The 21,401-nt window shown below is 36.3% G+C and overlaps 1 protein-coding gene across 1 annotated transcript in view; it reads right to left on the reverse strand.

The window, feature by feature from the left end:
• Positions 1-6,544: 6,544 nt before the first annotated feature.
• Positions 6,545-21,401, reverse strand: part of pard6a (par-6 family cell polarity regulator alpha) — a 62,863-nt gene continuing 48,006 nt past the window's right edge. The window contains 1 exon segment of the mRNA NM_001100051.2: positions 6,545-7,419. Coding sequence (NP_001093521.2) covers positions 6,545-7,419 — 875 coding nt within the window.

A 21,401-nucleotide genomic window follows, 5' to 3' on the forward strand; every position in this document is an offset into this window, starting at 1 on the left:
TTTTATGGTCAATTTCTGTAACTTAACATCCGTTATCTTTATGATTTTTTTACAGTGTGGGTAAGGGGATATAATACAGTTTATAAAGTATATAAAACTATTTAGTCTATAGGCAGTGATTACACTTAGCTATATAGCTTAAACTTGTATAGCTGTACAAGTGTATTTTAATGCTCTGCCTATAGATAGAGTATAAGAATGCATTTGAATTTTATGTGTATTGTAAAAATGCATTCTGATTGTTGTGCTGCTGTTACCAGTCTCTGTCTGAGGTTGAGGAAGAATAATGAGTCTGAGTAGGGATGTTAGAGATGGTCTCTGGTTATTTATTCTCTGTGCAGGAGGAAGTTGGGGAAGAGAGACATGCGTTCAGGTTAATCTATATGAATTTAAGTTTTCAATCCTTTTCAAGTCTAGTCATGCCTGTTAATCTCTTTATTATAATAAATTAGCAGATATACACAATAATTCAATATTATACAAATATACAATTACATAGAGAAAAGCGAGAAACTTTGACAAATAAAATAAATGTAAAAAAATTCATACGAAAAATATTAATATCTAAAATAGTATATTGGGAAAAAATCTTAATTTATATTTATTTAAAATTGATGATAATAATATGATTAAAGTATTGTTGAGTTATATTATTATAGCGGACGTTAAAATAATCTAGGTTATTTTTCCGGGTTTTGACGACTTTTGTCGGCGGGAACTTGCTCTTTGACGCCCTTTACAGGTAATACTGACGTGAATTTGCGTTTTAACATGGTTTTAATAACATATTTTTGTACTTTCATGTAGGGCGTAGATTAGACCTAGTCTTAAATATGAGTGAACTATAAAAATTCAGCTGAATGCAAGAGTAAAATCATTAATTTCACACCTGAAAGGATTCGTTTTCTGGATCATCACCATCATTCAGCACTTTAATTGGCTTTCTTCGTTTGTTTCATCATGCTGTATCAGTTTACAAATGATCTGCAATGTAAATTATGCAGGTAAAAATCATACAGGCGAGAGCCATTTGGTTACTATAAACATTTGAATCGTTCTTTCCCAGATATAGACAGCAGAGGGCCTCAGTTTCACACTGGTTCTTTATTCACACTTGTTCCCAATTGATGGCGGCGTCCACCAGAGGGCCTCACGACGTCTCTAAAAGGGATAGTTCACACCAAAATGCCATTTCTGTCATAATTCACACTTGTTTTAAACCTGTTTTACTTTCTTCTGTTGAACATAAAAGGGGATATTTTTAAGGAAGCTGGGAACCTGTAGCTATTAACTTCCATAGAATTTGTTTATGAAAGTCAATGGTTACTGATTTTCAGCTTTCTTCAAAATATCTTTTTTTGTGTCCAAGAAATAAATACAATTCAACAGGTTTGGAATCACTTGAGGGTGAGTAAATATAGTAATAATAATTTAAATGGAAAAAAAATTATCCAACATGTCAAATATACACAGATCATATTTCATTATAGCATTTTAAAAACTTTGCAAAAAATAATAATTTGACTCTGCCAGTGATCCCAAACATTTGTGTTGACTATTGATTTGTTATACTCTAGGGTGATATTTATTTAGGCGCCACTTTAAAGTAGGCTTGCTGAGCTAATTATGAAGAAATAATGCAGTTGTTGCATATGGGATCATTTGTGGAGCCGTGAGAACAGCTGTTACACCTCCATTTTGTTTGCTTTCCTTTAAAAAGGCCCAAACGGATGTGTTAAATCTTGTGATTGTGATTATTTAACGAAACTGAAAGTCCTAGTCTCCATTTCCAAAGCAAAATTTAAGTACAAGAGACACAAATCAGAGTTTTTTTTATTTTTATTTTTTATTTTTTTTAGGAGGGTCTTCTAATATTGATTAGAGCATTGGGAATCACAAAAGTAGATAAGCACTACTCTAGTTCAGGCACTTTCAACACATTGATTTCCTGACAGTGATGTAACCTGAGATAAGGCATTGCAAATCTAATGTGTCCTTCATTTGTAATGCAATTATGCACAGTTTCTTTGAACTGTAGTTGAAGTGCTTCCAGCAAATAAATTCGCTCAAAATGGAAATAACCAGGTTGTCTCTCATTTCTCTGGAATTATAAGGAACATGAACCACAGTGCGCTCAGTTCTAAGTATCACTATGTATCATTTTAGGTGCAGGGCTAAATATAGAAACTACATTTGAGAACATTTTGAATACCTTAATAATAGTATGACTGGTTGTTAAGTTTGTAAACAAACTTTGATGTTTGCCTGAGAAATTTTTTAAAATGTTAAATTGTCTTTATCTCAATGAACATGTTTATAGCATAATTTAACACATTTCTACCGCTTATATCACAGTCAACATGGTTCTATGATTCAATACACTAATAGCAATTTATCGCTCTGGTAAATGCATCTAGCATAGCACATGCAATGTTTCTAACACAACGGTAGCAGTTTATCACATGTAACACGTTTATAGCATAAATTTTACCACTGTCAGCGGTTTATGATATAGGTAACATCTAGCCGTATCTTTATCACACTGCAAACAGATTATCACTTCGGTAGCATGTTGCTAGTATTTTAACACTGCTAACATATGTTAACATGATTTACTGTAGCATGTTTAAAAACATTGCTAGCTTATTGTTAATGTGATCTTACTGGTAGTGTCAATAAGAATATATCAATACCTGGATAGGAGACCACATGGGAAAGCTATGTTGCTGCCAGAAGTGTTGGTCGTGAAACCAGCAGGGGACACTCAAGCTGTGATCTGTGTGAGTCCTAATGCTCCAGTATAGTGAAGGGGACTCTGTACTGCTCAGTGAGTCAGTAACTTTCCGATGAGACGGTTAACTGAGGTCCTGACTTTCAGTGGTCAGTAAAAATCCCAGGATGTCCTTCGAAAACGAGTAGGGGTTTAACCCTGGCATCCTAGCCCAAATTTCATCAATCATCCACATATCTTAATTGGTTTCATCACTTTGTCTCATTTCCACCAATCAGCTGGTGTGTGGTGTGCAGTCTGGCACAATATGGCTGCCGTCGTGTCATCCAGGTGGATGCTGCACACTAGTGGTGAATTAGGAGATTCCCTCCAAAAATACAGTTGAAATCAGAATTTTTAGACCAGTTTATTTTTTTCAACAATTTCTGTTTAACGGAGAGATTTTTTCAACATTTCTAAACATAATAATTTTAATAACTCATTTCTAATAACTGATCTTTGCCATGATGACATTAAAAAATATTTCACTAGATATATTTTCAAGACACTTCTATACAGCTCAAAGTGACAATTAAAGGCTTAACTAGGGTAATTAGGTTTACTCGGCAGGTTAGGGTAATTAGGCAAGTTATTGTATAATGATGATTTGTTCTGTATACTATTGGAAAAAAATATAGCTTAAAGGAGCTAATAATATTGACCTTAAAATGGCTTTAAAAAAAATAAAAACTGCTTTTATTCTAGCCGAAATGAAACAAATAAGATTTTTTTCCAGAAGAAAAACTATTATCAGACATACTGTGAAAATTAAATATTTAAAAAAGGAAATTATTATTTTTTTTTATTTAGATTCCTTGTGTTTTAATTGGCTATTAACATGTTCCTATCATGATATTGCACATTGCTAACATGTTTAACTCCTTGCTAGCATCTTTCTACCATGATTTAGGTTTAGGTTTATTGCTGGCATGTTTATATCATGGTTTCACACACTTCTAACACAATTATTTTCATTGTTATGACATGCTAGCCTAATTTTCTCTGACATTATATCCAAACACAGTTCCCTTAGTTCTATGCATCATAAATCCTTTTGAGTAATTATATGAACTACGTTTAAACATTCAACAAACTCCAATACAGCAAAATGCAAAATATAGATTTGACAATTATTTTGTGAAGAGAAAAAAAATGACCAAAAATGATTATTTATTAAATACTTTTATTATCTTGATAGAACATTTTATAATCAGCTTGTAACATTCACAGTATTGTACACCTTGACCCATCTGATTATAATAAAAACACGAGCATCTAAAGATTTTAGCTTTGTTTGCGATACTCAAAAGAAATAGAAACCTCCTCTCCAGAATTCTAATATACATACAAAAGTACAAGAATAAGAAAAATACTTTCCATATTTTACACATATATAAAATGCTCTTTTTTATAAAAAGGGCTCTTAGTGTACAAAAGTGTCCATCATTTCATATTTCTATTTATACATATACACTAACATACACACAAAAAATAATGCTCATGTGGTATTAATCGTGCTCCGATTTGTGTCCGTATGAAACTCATATGCCATTCACTTTCTCTTAAAATCAGCACATCAGCTTTTACTCTCTCTAACCCAAGAACGCCAATAAAATATATTAAATTAAGTATAATATAACAAAACAAAAAGACAGTTCACGCTTCTTCAGATGTCTCCTGCTATCAGTTTCAAATCACCCTTTAGTTTCAGTTGCTCTCAACCTGAGGCAATGAGTCACACTGAGTGTCAGATGCGCAGATGTTACGTCTAGTCCAGATCAAATAAACTAAATTCTCTTTCACACTCAAGGCTACCGTGATAAATGTCGGTTTTGCGGCGAAATAACACCTCATTTGTTTTGCTGATTGAGTAAAACTAGATAATGCTCAGCAGATGAGGCTTTAGCTTCATGAATCACAGCCATCAGATATGACAGAAACACAGAATTTGTGATTATTTTCACTGGCACGAAAAAAAAAAAAACTCAAAAATGTCCTTTAAAACATTCAGAATGGCTGAAAAAAATATAGGAGCATCCCCAAATATATATCCCTATTATCATTATTTTAGCTGGTAAAAAGTGTCACTAGGATGTTTTATGCATTTTTTACCCTCCATTAACGCCTTATGGTTTGATATACAGCCTTTGAAGTGCTGGACGTCCCGAGGCAGGTATTTCTCAAGCATTCATCTGGGAACTCATTGCCTGAAAAATGCCGCCCGAGCCTGTTGAACATTAAAGAAACCAATATTTGGCCCAGAGTCTGACAATGTCTACCTCAGTGCCGTTTCTGTAAGATTACACTTCAAAAATATGACAGAACACACTCTCAACGTGGCTAAGAAAGCCTCACAGCTTTGGCCATCAGGATTGGTCTGTGTGAAAAAGGTCCCAATGTGCAGAATTCGGGCCTTTCCAAACATAAAAGGAATTTCGTTTTTTTCTGCTTACAAAAAAACAGAGCACACAGGAGAACGGACCGGCTGTGTCAATGAGAGGTCGAGTCTTTCTGAATTCACGCCGCACTCTTCCCAGTTAAGTGTATGGATTTAAATGTTTCTGGAGGGGAGAAAAGCTAAAAACAAAGTCAGAAAATGGGTGGACGTCCTTCAAAATGGAAGATTTTTTTATAATCCGTCAATAAATAGTTTTTAAAAATTCATCCGAATGTTAATAATCAAAGTTGTTGCAAAGCTGATCTGTGAAACATAAAAGATGATATCTTAAGAAAGGTCTTAGTGTTTTTGTTAAGTCCTTACATTGGAATTCAGTGGTAAACAAACTGGTTTTGATAGCCAAGATTCTTCAAAAATCTTCTTTTGTGTTCCATAGAAAAAAATGATACATGGGTTTGGAACAAGTACATGTTGAAGTATTTGAGGAAGAACTAATAACATTAGACATAGGAGCAACCCAAAGAGGCTTCCGTTTCTATGTATGAAAATAGCAATAAATTAAAAGCCTTTCTTAACATTGATAACGTACGTCAAACCTAAGAGTACCTGGGAGTATTAAAGTTTTTAAATGTTAATAATATAATAAACACTAATTAGTTTAGAGATGAAAGTAAATCTTACAGAAAAACCACATGAGCTTCATATTTAAACACATTTTTCACTTGAATTTGTGTTTTGTGAACTTTAGTTTAATATGTGTTCCATGTGTGATTATAACATGATTTTAGCTCATGTGGGTTTTCTATAAGGGAATGAACACCACTTCAGAATCAGCATTTTGGTGGACATTGCATAACAGAAACTATGATCAGCATCAGAATGAGGTGAGCATGATCCAGTTTAACACTCTTATATTTTCTCCACCTCCTCCTTCTCGTTATCATCTTTCACCATCATTATCATTATCATCAATGCAAGAGGCATTATAAAAACTGGGATGAGCCCACAAAAAGACACGCATCATTTCCACAGAAGCAAATCATTCATCTGTACTTCATCACGTACTCTGAGTTTAACGTCAGGCATCCCAATAAAGTAGTGAACACACTTCTTAAGTCTATAGAGATGAATATGATCGATTTTGTCCCAATAAAACAACTAAGGCGAAAGGAGAGGCACTTCCATACAGTGACAACCGCATGTCCTCACACACTGGTTAGATTGTGCAACCCGTGTGATCCGGCTGAGGGTCCTCATTCACGGGGAAGATTGTTGAATAGGTTGTTGTTCATGATAGTAATGGCTGAAAAAGTAACATAAACCTTCATTCGTTTCCTCATAAATGTGCATAAAAGGCTCCAAATGTAGTGTGAAGCCTACAACGTGATAAAATTGCCGTCTTCCCTCATGCTTTCTTGGCTACTGCTTGTCTTGGTCGGGCTGCCGTTGTGTGTGGGTGTGGTCAGGGAGCTCAAAGAGCTGCTACTGGGCAAGGAAACACTTTGTGGGAGGGGCCTGTGTGCAAATGCGCTTGACGACTGGGCATTTCCATGGCTGCCGTTGCCATTAGTCAGCCGGTTTGGTGCGTACGTGGACAGGTTGTCGTTCTCGATGATCAGGTCAGTATCATCATCACTGTCACCTTCTGCCACACTGTTACTGTTGCTGTATTGACTGGTGTTCTGAGAGGCGGGGCTGTGGGCGGAGTCATGTGAGAGGGCGGAGCCTCTTGAGCCAGCAGAACTGTTTCCAGCTGATGTTTTAAATGTACGGTATGTGTCGTCTAAGCTGCGGTAAATTGCAGGTTTTACCGTAACAATGAGGTTGTGGCTGTTGGCCACCATCATATCAGTGACCTGGTCCAGTGATTTTCCTGACACATCAATGCCATTCACTTCAAGAATCTCGTCGTTTACTCCTAGCAACCCAGTGGTGTCGGCTAAACCGCCTTTCACTAGGCGAGAGATAAAGATGCCGGGGAATTTCTCTACACCGTGAGAAGTGACACGAACGCTGACGCCGTCACGAATGTAGAATCCAAGCGGTTTGTGGGTGCCGTGCTTGTGCAGACGGACACGCAGATGCGTCTCGGGTAGGATGTCCACATCTATGATAGAGGAGATTTGTCGGAAATCTTGAGGAAGGCCGATGAGTGGTGGTCTGCTCTTCGGCTGTGCTTGACGCAGACCACCTAGGCCCTTTTTTCTTCTCTGAAGAGAGCCGGTCGGGAACGGCACAGTGTCGTCTACATCTGAGGAGAGAAAGAGAGATGGAGAAATTGGTTCTATATCATGATGTGCTGGTTAAATTGTAATTAGTTACATTTGCTGTCTACAAAACCACTGACATTTAAAAACAAATATATGGAAGTAACTTGAGCTGTGTTTTGGGAGCTCCCTGGATTCCACTGACCAAAATGAGAGAACTAATACAGTATATAAATATATATATGAGCAATATCACACTCGTAGCAGTGTGATGTGGCTGTATATTGCCGGTATATTGTGATATTGCGTTTATACAACAGTTTGACTGCATAATCATGTTTATAAAAAAGAAAATCAAACACGTTGAGTCTCAAAATCCTTTTGTATGAGGAACTACTTTCTTCCATCATTCATTCTCTAGCGTAATGTCTAAAGTGATGACAAAACAGCTGATTTTTCTCACATTTTTATATTTTAAGAGATTATAAGGCTAAACAGCATGAAATGGCATCAGTCTAGAGATGATTCTCTGTATTTCTCTGTTGCAGGCGGGAGAATACAATAATTATCCCCGAAAAAGCCAAAGCAACGCAAACTTAACCAGATTACTGTTGTGCTTGTTTTTCTGTTTGCTGAGCTATTCTGCATTAACGAAAACAAGAAAAATTAAAGCTGCAAGCAGCGATGATAGGGACCTCGCACCCGGGCTCACCGCCGCCCGGTGGCCTAAGGATTACAGAGAACAGTGAACAATAACAATTTAATCCGATATATATAAAAAACCTGAGAAATCCACAGATTTATGCCAAACTTCCTCCTGTCAGCAGGTGGCGCTATGACTGTGACAGTATTGTCATGTAGATGTCTTCAGGAGAAGACTTTTATCAACCATGTGAAGTTTCAGGCAGATCGGACATTGTGTGGCTGAGTTATAAGCCAAACTACCTGTTGCCAGCAGGTGGCGCTATGACTGTGACTCAATATTGGCACGTAGATGTCTTCAGGAGAGGACTTTTATCAACCCTGTGAAGTTTCAGGCTGATTGGACATTGTGTGGCTGAGTTATAAGCAAAACTACCTTCTGTCACTAGGTGGCGCTATGACTGACTCAATATTGGCATTTAGATGTCTTCAGGAGAGGAATTTAATCAACCATGTGAAGTTTCAGGCAGATCAGACATTGTGTGCCTGAGTTATAAGCACTTCCTTTTTCATGGCGAAGCGTTGAGGTTTGTCATGCCACCACATACACGCCCCTCTACGAAAACTCTAGATCTTCACAATATATCATCGCTTGAGCTTTCAGATACACAACCAACCAAATTTGGTGCTGATATGAAAACATTTGTGGGATGAGTTTATTACTTTGTAAATCATGACATTTTCTGTGGTCAGCAGGTGGCGCTATAACTGTATCTGGATATCGGCATGTAAACTTGTTCTGGTCTGGACTCTTATTAAACATGTGAATTTTGAGGCAGATCGTATAATGCATGCCTGAGTTATAATGACTTCCGGTTTTGTGGCGAATCGTTAAAGTTTGTGAGGCCGCCACGGACACGCCCATCGACAAAACCTCTAAAGCTTCGCAATTTAACATCGCCAAGGCCTTTAGATGACAAAACCCAATTTTGGTGTCGATAGCATAAAATCCCTAGGAGGAGTTTGTTAAGATACAAAGCCTGGAAATGGCAAAAATGCCACTTATTTGCCGCAGGAAGTTAAAAATATCCGACTTCCTGTTGGGTTTGAGTTATGGCTCCAAGAGACTTTTTCGTATGTTTTGGCTTGTTTAAGGTGTGTGCCAATTTTCGTGCATGTGCGTGATTCGTAGATCAGGGGCTCTTCCGTTTAATTTTTATAGGTGGCGCTGTCGAGTCATTTTGCCACGCCCACTTCATTATTGTTATGAGGATGTGTTCAGGAGAGGACTTTAATCCACCATGTTAAGTTTCAGGCAGATCGGACATTGTGTGCTTGAGTTATAAGGACTTCCTGTTCCATGGCGAAGCGTTGAGGTTTGTCATGCCGCCACGGACACGCCCCTCTGCGAAAACTCTAGATCTTCACAATATATCATCGCTAGGGCTTTCAGATAACACAACCCAAATTTGGTGCTGATACAAAAAAATTTGTGGGAGGAGTTTGTTACGATGTAAAACATGTCATTTCCTGTGGCCAGCAGGTGGCGCTATAACTGTATCTGGATATTGGCATGTAAACTTGTTCAGGTCAGGACTCTTATCAAACGTGTGAATTTTGAGGCGGATCGGATAATGCATGCCTGAGTTATAACGACTTCCTGTTTTGTGGCGAATCGTCAAAGTTTGCGAGGCCGCCACGGACACGCCCATCGATGAAAACTCTAAAGCTTCGCAATTTAACATCGCCAAGGCCTTTAGATGACAAAACCCAATTTTGGTGTTGATCGGATAAAATCCCTAGGAGGAGTTCATTAAAATACAACGCCTGGAAATGGCAAAAACGCCACTTTTTCGTCGCAGGAAGTCAAAAATATCCAACTTCCTGTTGGGTTTGAGATATGGCTCCAAGAGACTTTTTTGTATGTTTTGGCATGTTTGAGGTGTGTGCCAATTTTTGTGCATGTGCGTGATTCGTGGATCGGGGGCTTGTCCGTTAAATTTTTCTAGGTGGCGCTGTCGAGTCATTTTGCCACGCCCACTTCAGAAGACCATAAAAAACGTAAATTTTCGCCACTTCTGAGGCGTGTGCAAAGTTGCGTGAGTTTTCGGGCTTGTTTAGCCCCTCAAAATCGCGATTCATTGGAGAGAAGAATAATAATAATAATAAACGGAGCAATTCCAATAGGGCCTTGCACCGTTCGGTGCTCGGTCCCTAATAAGCTGCTCTCATCTAAAGAGCTGCTTATCTCAATCAGGTGTGTTAAATAAGAGAAATAGGCTAAATATTCAAAGATCTGGAGTGCAATGATTGTAATAGGGTATATGCGGAAGGACTTTTAATTTGTCATAGGTCAAGCGTTTCCCGTGACCTGTGCCAAATGGGAGCGTTTAAGATCTGTTTTCTTTAAAAATCAGCAACCTCCATGGGCTGAGTGATATCCGATATAAAGTGGGTCTTAGATTGAACAAGAAGCACTGCATTAAATTACACTTTCCCCCGCCATGTCTTTAGAATATGAACATTTATTTTACTTCAGTATTTTCAATAGAGCTTTTGCACTAGCCTGTTAATCCTGTGTGTAAACGGCTTTTCATCTCGTTTTTTGCTTGTGCAACTAAATGAAAGCTGAAGTCTGTTTAACTGATTATATTTTAATTACCTTACAACATCAATGCTGTAAAAGGAACCATATAAAATGGAAAAGTCACAATAAACGTTCACTGGAAGTTTATCAGTATGGGAAGAAACACTAGCTCTGCATAGACCCTATTGAGAATCATTGTAACAGTTTAATCTGTGCCTTATTTTGTTATTGTGCAGGCTTGATTTAGCCTACTTCAATTAAATAATTAATGTACTTCTGCTCATTTTAAAGTCATTTTATTGCATGGTTAGTGGCATAAATGACTTGTGATGTATAGTACTGCCATTCAGATTAAGAACATGCTTTCTCTTTTATTTGTTTATTTTATTAGATTTGCTTGCATTATTATTATTATTTTTTTGTTAAGACATTTTAATCATTAATTTTTTGCAGTTTTAGTTGTTCATTTTGTAAAAGGCTTCTTTAATTGACTCTATTTAATGGTACACTATGCAAAAGGTACAAGTTAAATAAAATGATCTTAAGCCAAATTATTGATATTTGGTATAAAATGAATTATATGGATTAGTCAAATAATCAATAAATTAGATAATTATTCAATAAATTAGATAATTAATCAATAAAATAATTAATCAATAGATTAATCAAAATAAATGGTAATTAGTGGAAACCCTATTATTATTATTATTATTATTATATTTCAGCTCTAAAAATAGAGAATGATATATATTATATAAAAAAGTGCCCTACTGAAACTGAATATTAACACACCTCATTTTTCTCCTCAGTCAATATTTATTTAAGACCTGCTAAAGATTCAGCTCAACAAAACTGTGACACTCTGCTTTCATCTCCTTCCATCCAATTCCTCATGTCAGCTGCCTTCATAAAGAAAAAGACTCCCCTTCTCGCAGCTCCACAAAAACCTTCCATTTGCCCACTAAATTTAGAATGATCTACTGTACAAACCGCAGTGCAGCTTTATCACTGGCATATAACAGCGTTCCCTGCTACTAAAAATGATACACAAAGTGCCTCGCCATGAGATTCACCATCTGCCCTACCAGTATCACATCACTGTGACCTCATTTATTACATCAATCCCCATAAATCAATTTTAGATTTATTATTTTCCGTGCTCTCTCGAAGAATTCAATACGAAATTGATTCCTGACTCTTTATATTATGCAAAAAAACAAAAAGAGCTGATGGATGAACAAACAAGGACTGTGATAAATCTTGCAATAGGTCAAGGGTCATGAAACAGCATCAGATTAAACAGCAGATTAATCAAAGCCCCTCTCAAAACACATTACATTCACTATTCAGAAGATCCAAACAATCACAGCTGATCCGTCTGAGCAGAAAATGAAAAAAGTGAGGCTGGTTTTAGCCTATGAGCAGGTAACAGAGAAAACAGAGAACTGGAGTCTAGTGGGAGGGTAACATGCGTCAGCAGGGAGAGGGTTTTTGGTTATTTTTAACCTGCAGCAGGGGTTTTTAAGCGTGGGTCTTCACGCAGAGGTCCTTTTTTTGTGATTATGAGAGCACAGCCTGCTGGGAGTTGAAATGGCAGGAAGTCATCAACAGACTGCTGACTTACATTAAAATGTGTGCATGATTTCTGCTGTGAGCACATTTAGTCCTACAGCCTCATAATGGACATGGTGTATTTTGGATTTTTCTGAAGATTTTAGGGATTTTAGAGTGGTTGCCAGGGCATTGTTATGTGGTTGCTATGGAGGTGGTGTGATGGTCGAGCCTGAAGTGCTTAGCAGCATGTCTGTACAGTATGTTTCTGTTCAATTTTAATTATGCAAGAACAATATCCAGGGAAATTAATATTTTGTCCTCGTTAAAACTTTCTACTTAAAGGTCCCATGAAACAAACTTTTTTTTAGATGCTAGTATCAGTATTGTTAGTTTTTAAGGAAATCTTTAAGAAAACGGTGACCAAATTCATGATTAGAAGATATAAACATAAAGATTGTAGTTTGTCACCTAAATGGATCTAGGGATGGAAGGATTATAGATTTTAGTTGTACGATTATAGTCTGAGGAATAATCACGGTTTCACTATTATTATGCTTTTGTTCATTTCAAAACATTAATAGTGTAGAAAATCACATGAAATCTCCTTATATTTTACAGTGTTATTTATTGCTGCTCAGTAACCAAATAATACACAGAACAAGTAATAAAAAACAATAGTCCATTTCTATCTTTGACTTAAATAAAAAAAAAAAAAGTTATAATAAGAAAGAATATTAATAAGAAAAAAAGTTTTGGCATTTAAACATAAGTAATAACTTTACATTGAAAATAAACGACAGAACAATGAATAAATAAATGAAAATAAATAAATATAAACAAATAAAAAAATCTATGTCAAATATCAATTTTAGCTACATACATGTATTTCCTTTTTAAAGAGAATAAATGTAGTCAAAGGCTGTCTGAAAGGCACCTTTGATCAACTATATTACAAAATTGTCATTTTCACAATCATTTTGTATCTTTTTTCTCTTGTTTGAGTAGAAATGTCTATATTTCATACAAAGTATGAAACTGATCAGTCCATTACTTGTCACATGACTCGCGGTGCGCTCAAGGCATTCTTTTTTAACTGAGTGCGCCTAGAAAACATGACCGTGTCGTGCCGGGTGCGCATCGCTCCCAATATGCACACGCAAACTGTACGCTTCTATTGGAAACAACAAACTTGTACGTGCACAGACACCATATGTGAACGCCCTTAGTCATATAGTTAATAGCCATAGATAATCCAGTGTTTGTGGGTATTAGCCTTGGTGTACAAGCTCGGCACTTTGAACTAGTTAAACACACAGTTAGCATGACTTTGTTTAGTTGCAGCAGTTTTGTTCTGTGTAAAAAAGCGGCGTTGAGAAGCCTTTATGATTAATTAACCCTAACGAGTTAAAGCACAGTTAATAGTGAAATCGGTCAATCGTTATATCCCTAAATGGATCTACGGTTTTACTCACTTCACCTCATACTTCAGTTTCTTATCAAATCCTCTCTAGTATCTGACATGCCACGATCCCTTCACGATGCTTCACATTTAACGCGCTTGAGCTCAACCACTCTCAAAATGCTATCGGCTGTTTATTATTAAAAAAGGGGAAGCTACACTGCGTCCCACCCTCTATTCATGTTTTGATTGAGATTACATCAAACATTAAATGAGAAAAATGCACACTTCAAAGCACTTCAAGGGACCTTTATACATTCTAGGAAAACTGACACAAAATAGAAATGGAACTAAACTATTTTTATATTAAATTGTCAATAAATAAAACACATAAAATAATGACCTATCATTTGCTGAACAAAAATAACAAAATCTAATTCCTAAGAAAAGAAATCACCTCAAAATACATGTATGAAGTAAACATTATTAAAAACATTTTGACAACTTCAAACCATCTGTCCCATCTGAAAGAAGCAGCCCAGCATGCACCACTACACCAAGATCACATGATAGGGGATTATATTAATTAGTCAGTTTGACTGCAGGCACAGTTTGTCTTAAGAGCCTCAAACAGTAGATTACCAGCTCACATCAAATTAATTACCATCAGGCCTCAGGGTCCCACATGTGGACGGTGCTGAACTCTGACCCCTGTGCTCATATGCAGAAGACAAGAATAATGCACGTTCCTAACCCGGCTGTGCTTACTAAGCTGACAATGCACCTGGGGCCTCATGTACGAAGACTTGCGTGGAAATCATACTACAACATTGCGTACGCACAAAGCTGTAAATGTGCGCACGCAGAAAAAAATTCAGATGTATGAAACACTGCGTACGCCGAATCTCACGCATATTCTTTTGTACATCCGAATGAACATGAAACTGAGTGCAACATGCACGAGCGCAAAACCCCTCCCTGCCTCCTCCCCCTTATGAATATGCTAATGACTCTACTTTGGCAAAACCCAACGAAAAAGAAATAGCAAAAGCAATCAAAAGGAGAAACTTTGAACAGAATGTGAATTGGAGGTGCTGCTTTCGGAGGTAGACCGGAGAAAAGCGGTGTTTGTTCTTCGGAATTAACAACAAAAGAAAAAAATAGAGAGTTTAGCTGATGTGGTTAACACAGTTGGGTCTGAACATCGCACTGAGTGAATTAAAAAGAAATAGTGTGATTTATAGGTGTAAAATGTTGCAGTACTCACAACAGTCTTAGTGGTGCAGCTCGTAAGTCACATGTCTACATGTTTTGACACATTCGAGCATAAACTCGGTTCGAATCCAGCGTCTAATTAATTTTTTTTTTCTTTATTCCCCCGCTACATATCAGATTTTGCCAAGTATTTATCACGAGAAAGACAAGTAGGAATCATTAATAAGTCTGTGCATCATATTTTATTTGCACATTTATTGAATGGAAATGTTTCTGATTCACGCATGCAAATTCATCTTCAGAGTGTCTTTATAGCAATGTGCGTGCAGTAGATAGCTCAGATTACATTGGGAAAACAGGCGACCGCTGCAATTTGCGCTTTAATGTTTAGCTGGTCAAATGTATGGTATGGAAACCTTATATACCTGCTAGATGAACCCGTCTCATACAGCTGCCATTGCAAGGCTCAAAGACACTTTGTAGAGTGCAATTTGACACAACTGCCTCTAGGAGTCGCCAATGGAAATAAAACAGACAAGCTCAAAAAATGTACGTACGCCAGCCATAAAGCTGGCATGGAGCTGCGCACATTCCCACATTCAGTTCATCATTAGTAAATCCAAACGTGAGCGATTCTGAGAGTGAAACCTGGCGTACGCAAAGTTTTTGTGCGTACGCAGCATTGATACATGAGGCCCCTGGTCACGTAAATGCGATTATTAAATATTTCTAAGATAAATGCTGTAAGTATAACCCAGTCGACACAACTACATTTTTGCCCCATTGTCCGATTTCACCAAGCTTTTCGTTTAATTAAAGGTTCAAGAAACCCTTGAATACTTTTTTTTTTTTTAAAGATTTTAACATATTTGTGTGTGCTGAGCATCAATTAAGACAAATTTAGCCTGTCAGCTTTAATTGTGGGAAGAACTGGATCATTTTGAGCTTTTGTCAGATAATTTCATCTTACAGGTTTAAAATAATTTTTGGGGCGGGATCAAAATCTTTGACATATTGCTCATCTGCTGTCCAGTGATGACGCGTCAGTTTCTCGTTATTATTCATAGCGGAGTGTTCTTATCCTATGAGAAGACCCTGCTTCTTAATTATTCATGACAGCACATGCTTTCCGAAGGCAAGGCAGACCTGCCAAGCTGTGAGACCACATCCACACACGGCACGCAGTATTTAGCCGATCATGAAGTGTTGTATGTGTTTGTTTCCATGATCCACATGGTTTTTTGCATGTTTTTCCCCGCGATGCTGTCAGGGCTGATACAGCAAACCTGTTGGCTTGCAGCAAGCATTTTTCTTGTGAGAGCTGTACGAGAATTTTAGAATGGCACTTTGTCTTTTATCAGTTAAGTTTGTTACCATTCAGACACATCGCCTATCCATGCCTATCCATTATTAAGCGTTTTTGAAAAAATTCTAAGGTAACTGAAAGAGAGGGGTTTCATGGCCCTTTAATGAGGTGCACATATGGGACGTGTGGTAGAAACACGACTTCACTGTAGATTTAAGCACAGCCAGACTGAGCAAACAATTTGGAAGAGGAAAGAGAGGAAATATAACCCAAGTTCACATGCTTTCATCACCTAAAGAATTATTTTTAAAAAATGTGTAGAAGAGTTACAATCAAAATGACACATTTTAAGTGGATAATATATGAGCCACAGATATGTTGCAAGACTCAGTTTTTAATTATGTGTTTAACATGACAATGTCATAAACAAAACTGAAGTTAGATACATACATGATTGCATTTGACATCACTAGAAGTAAACAAACTGATTTATTAATAAAGTCTTGCAAACACTGTTTAGTTGCATTGCCGGGTTGTTGGTTTACATTGTAAACTGAGGCGAGTGTGGAATATTATAAATAATAAACATATTGTAAACATGTTTAGAGTTCCACAAAGCATAACCTGCGCTTGACTGACCTCAGGATATTAAATGTTTAAATGCAGACAGTATTGTCCGCTGCATGTGTGTGGGTGTGTTTATGAAGACTGAATATAGCCTATATAGTATGCAACACACACTCTCTCACACACACACCCTCCTGTCTGACTGCATTAGTCTGGAGTCTGGCCCCCTGCTGTGATCAGGACAGTCTCTGTTATTAAAGCTGCTCGGGGCAGACGGGGGAACCTGCGGAGGCGGAGAGGGATCCTGCCAGACAGAAGGGTCAGAGACGGGGATAAAGGGCAGGCCCGAGGGGCTGCAGCAGGTCCTCCTGGTTGACACGTGGAGGCGGATGTCGCCTGGCCTCCAGACCACGCTCGCGATGTTAAGTAGTAGAGCTAAACTGATCATTTGTGTGTGGGTGTGTGCAGTGGGTTCAGGCCTTTTATATCTTGTAAACATTACTAATTAGTGAAATGACGTGATGTATTGCTTGGAGATCAGAAGCTAATGCATTGCGCTCTCCAGGATGATTAAGAGACAGCATCTCTTCAGCAAGTGCTCTCCTACACACACATGTATATACACATGTACACACACGCGGTCACAGTGACGAGATGTCCAAGGCCCTTCACTAAATGGAAAATGGTCACAAATGTGACAAATAAATAGGAGTGATTTATATTCTAGACAACTGGTGTTGGCTTTGTGCGAGTCTGTTTGTTCTCATCTTGTGAGCTGGGGTCAGCGTTATGAACGCTTGTGTAATTTGCATATATGAATATATCATTCTATATAAAAGTTTTATAAAAGAAGTTAAATATAGAATTTAATACAGAATGAAAGTATTACATATTGTTTGTTTAGGTCCAATAATCTAGCCTATTTATACTACGTCTTTAAATAAACAAAATCCACACTAAGTTCATTTCTTTCTTTTCCTTTTGCTTCCTTTCACCTTTCTTTTATTTATTTTTCCTTACTTTCCTTTTCCTTCCTTTACATTTCTTTCCTCTCTTCCTCTACCTTTTCTTTTCTACCTTCCTTCCTTCAACATCATTTACTTTTCCTTTCTTTCTCCCCTTCTCTTCCTTCATTCCTTTCTTTATATCCTCTTCCTTCATTTTCCTTTCCTTCAATTCCTTTCTTTCTTCCTTTGTTCTTTTCTTCCTTCCATTTTCCTTCCTTCCCCATCATTTTCTTTTTCTTTAATTCTCCCCTTCTCTTCCTTTATTCCTTTCTTTATATGATCTTTCTTCCTTTTCCTTTCATTCAATTCCTTTCCCTTCCTTCCATTCCTTTCTTTATTTCCATTTCCTTCCTTTCCATTTATTTCCCTCATTCCTCCCATTTCCCTTCTTTCCTTCCTTCCTTTTTTATTTCCCCCTTTCCTTTCTTCCTTCCCCATCATTCCCTTTTCCTTTATTTCTCCCATTTTCTTCCTTTATTCCTTCCTTTAAATCCTCTTCCTTCCTTTTCCTTTCATTTAATTGCTTTCTCTTCCTTCCATTCCTTTCTTTCTTTAATTCCATTTACTTCCTTTCCTTTTATTTCTTCATTCCTCCCCTTTCCCATCTTTCCATCTTTTTTATCTGCCTCTTTCCTTTCTCCCTTCCCTTTTCATTTTTTCCTTTTCCTTCCTTCCCCTAATTTACTTTTCCTTTTTTTCTCCCCTTCTCTTTCTTCATTCTTTTTTTATAATCTTTCCTTCCTTTTCCTTTCCTTCAATTCATTTTCCTTCCTTTCCTTTTCCATCTTTCCTTGCCCTTTCTCTACCTTCTTTTCTTTAATTTGTTTTCTTTTATTTCCTTTTCATTCCTTCCCTTCCATTCTTTTATTCCTTCCTTTGTTTATTTCCTTTCCTTTCCATTTTTCCTTCATTCCTCCCATTTCCCCTTTCCTTCCTTTTTCTTTTCTTTCTTCCCTTTTTACTTCTTTCCTTTTCCTTCCCATCATTTCCTCATTCCTTTTTATATCCTCTTCCTTATTTTCCTTTCCTGTAATTCATTTTCATTCCTTCTTTTCTTTTCCTTCCTTCCTTTCCTTTTCCATCCTTCCTCACCCTTTCTTTTCATTTTTTTCTTCTTTTCCTTTTTCTTCATTTCTTTTCCCGTTCCATCCTTACCCTTTCCTTCCTTCCTTCATTGCTTCCTTACTTTCATTTGAAATAACCACAGGACACAGGATATGTATACAGTTTGCATACTGTAGCTCATGGTAAAAAAAAAAAAAAAAAAACATTTATGCGTGTGTGTATATATATATATATATATATATATATATATATATATATATATATATATATATATATTTATTTATTTAAAATTTATCTACAAGGTCATGAATTGTTTAATTTTTTATTTTTTGGAAAATCCATTTTCTAATTTGACCTATTAGTATGCATGTATTTGAACATCTATATGCATGTGTTTATGACACAAATACAATTGGAATCAATAGATGCAAATAGGAAATAAACCCCTTCTGAACAACCATCTGTTACTTTGCCATCTTATATCATACATTTTTAATTTGTGGCCGTCTGCTGTTTTCATGGTCTAAAGTTATGATGTCATTATATCAATACTGAAAAAAGACTTCTTCCCTTTAGTTACCATCTCAAGCTATATTGTATCCTAAAAGTAACAGAAACACAACATAACCTCGCTCATTATCAACTGCAGTTTCACATCTCTTTTATACTCTATGCATACTTTTAGCTGGGTTCAGATTGTGATGGATTTTCAGCTATCAATCAGATAAAAATAACAGCATTATTGAGTCATTGCTAGTCTGAGGAGGAAAGCAGCTAATATTTCCTAGTATAACCACGCACACAGTTTAGAACCAAACAGACAGAGACGTTTCTCTTTTATAGAATGCTTCAAAATAAAAAAGATAGAATATGTATTAGGTCTTATTTAAAATAAACCTCACGTCCAAACCATAGCAAGGCAAACATAAACCAGAGCCCAAACAGCAGACTGCAGCGCAAGTTCTTCACAAGCACCGGCTCACCTGAAAAATACAATAAAAACATCAGAACTCCTGCCAGGTGTCTGAGGCCTGCAGGCACAGACTGAGCGGAGCTTTGTGAACATTGCTCTCTGGATTACAAAGATACAGAGAGACTTTAGAGACTTCCTCAGACAGAGCAATGGGGAAGAACTGCGCCTTTCTCCACACAGGGACATCTGCTGATGTGGACGAGACACTTACTTATTGTCTAAATACACTTCATGTCTCACTCTCCATGGTCAAGTTCACACAGGTATACTAAGCATATTGCAGTGAAGTCAAGTGATTAATCAGATCTCAAATAAATGTTTGTATTTATATAATATATGTATATGTACTGTGTGTACTTGTTATGTATGTATAAAAACAAAGAAAATAGAAACATTTACAAAACTGATACTTTTACTAAACTACATGTACAGCAATAAGTATGGAACACGTCATGTTTTTTTCCTTGGAATAATAATTCTAAAGGAGCTGTTGACATGGAATTGAACCAGATTTTGATAAAAACTCAAACAATATAAATGTAAAAAATAAATAAATAAATAAAAATAAATCTGAAAAATGAGTAAATGTATAATAACAATGGAATGACACAAAAATAAAGTTCTGAACTACTGAAACACATTTAACACTTTATATAAAAGGCTATTTGGTAATGGCAGCTTAAAGACGCCTCTCATATGGAAGAATTAAGTTTTTAAATCTTGATGGTTCTATGCGTCTCGTCTCTTAAATCTTAACTTTAATTTTTTCTTTTGGATTTAAAGTCAGGTGTTTGGCTGGGCCATTCTACAGCTTGATTTTCTTTCTCTGAAAGCATTAGAGAGTTTCCTTGTCTGTGTTTTGGATCATTGTCTTGCTGAAATTCTCAATATTTATTATTATTTTTATTATTTTTCCTCTGAAGAATCTCTTATTTATTTTAGCTTGGCTGGTAAAGGTTTTAAATTAATTTTTTAAAGGTTTAAAAAAAAAAAAAATTATATATATATATATATATATATATATATATATATATATATATATACATATATATATATATATATATATATATATATATATATATATATATATATATATATATATATATATATATATATATAACCCCTTAAAGTATATATTTTATTTGCTAAAGAACAAATTATTGCTGTATAATGGCTTGCCTTATTAACCTAACTTGCCTAGTTAACCTAGTTAAATTGCACTTGAACACTAGTATCGAATGCAGAATAACTAGTAAAATATTATGTACTGTCATCATGGTGAAGACAAAATAAATGAGTTATTAGAAATGAGTTACTAAAAGTACTGTTTAAAAATGTGTTGAAATATATTCTCTCTGCTAAACGGCACTTGGGAAATAATTAATGGGAGGGCTAATCATTTTGCCTTCCACTTTATATACATAATAATTACGCACAGTATACCCACACAAATATTATCTAAACTTTTATTTTGGAACTGATTAATCTGCTTACAGCAGTAGTTATAAGGTATGTTCTTGGCAATGTTTTCCTACCATGAGATTCCTAAATGATGCTGATTAAAGACCCTTTCACACCAATGATGATAATAACTACAACACCTTAAAAAATCATTTTAACTGAAAATAACAGCATCCACAACACAACAATGCGTGTCAACTAGAGTACAATACCATGACAATAATGGGATGGAGAATGATATCGCCGGGAT

Source organism: Danio rerio, chromosome 18 (genome assembly GCF_049306965.1).
Source record: "Danio rerio strain Tuebingen ecotype United States chromosome 18, GRCz12tu, whole genome shotgun sequence".
Classification (NCBI taxonomy): domain Eukaryota; kingdom Metazoa; phylum Chordata; class Actinopteri; order Cypriniformes; family Danionidae; genus Danio; species Danio rerio.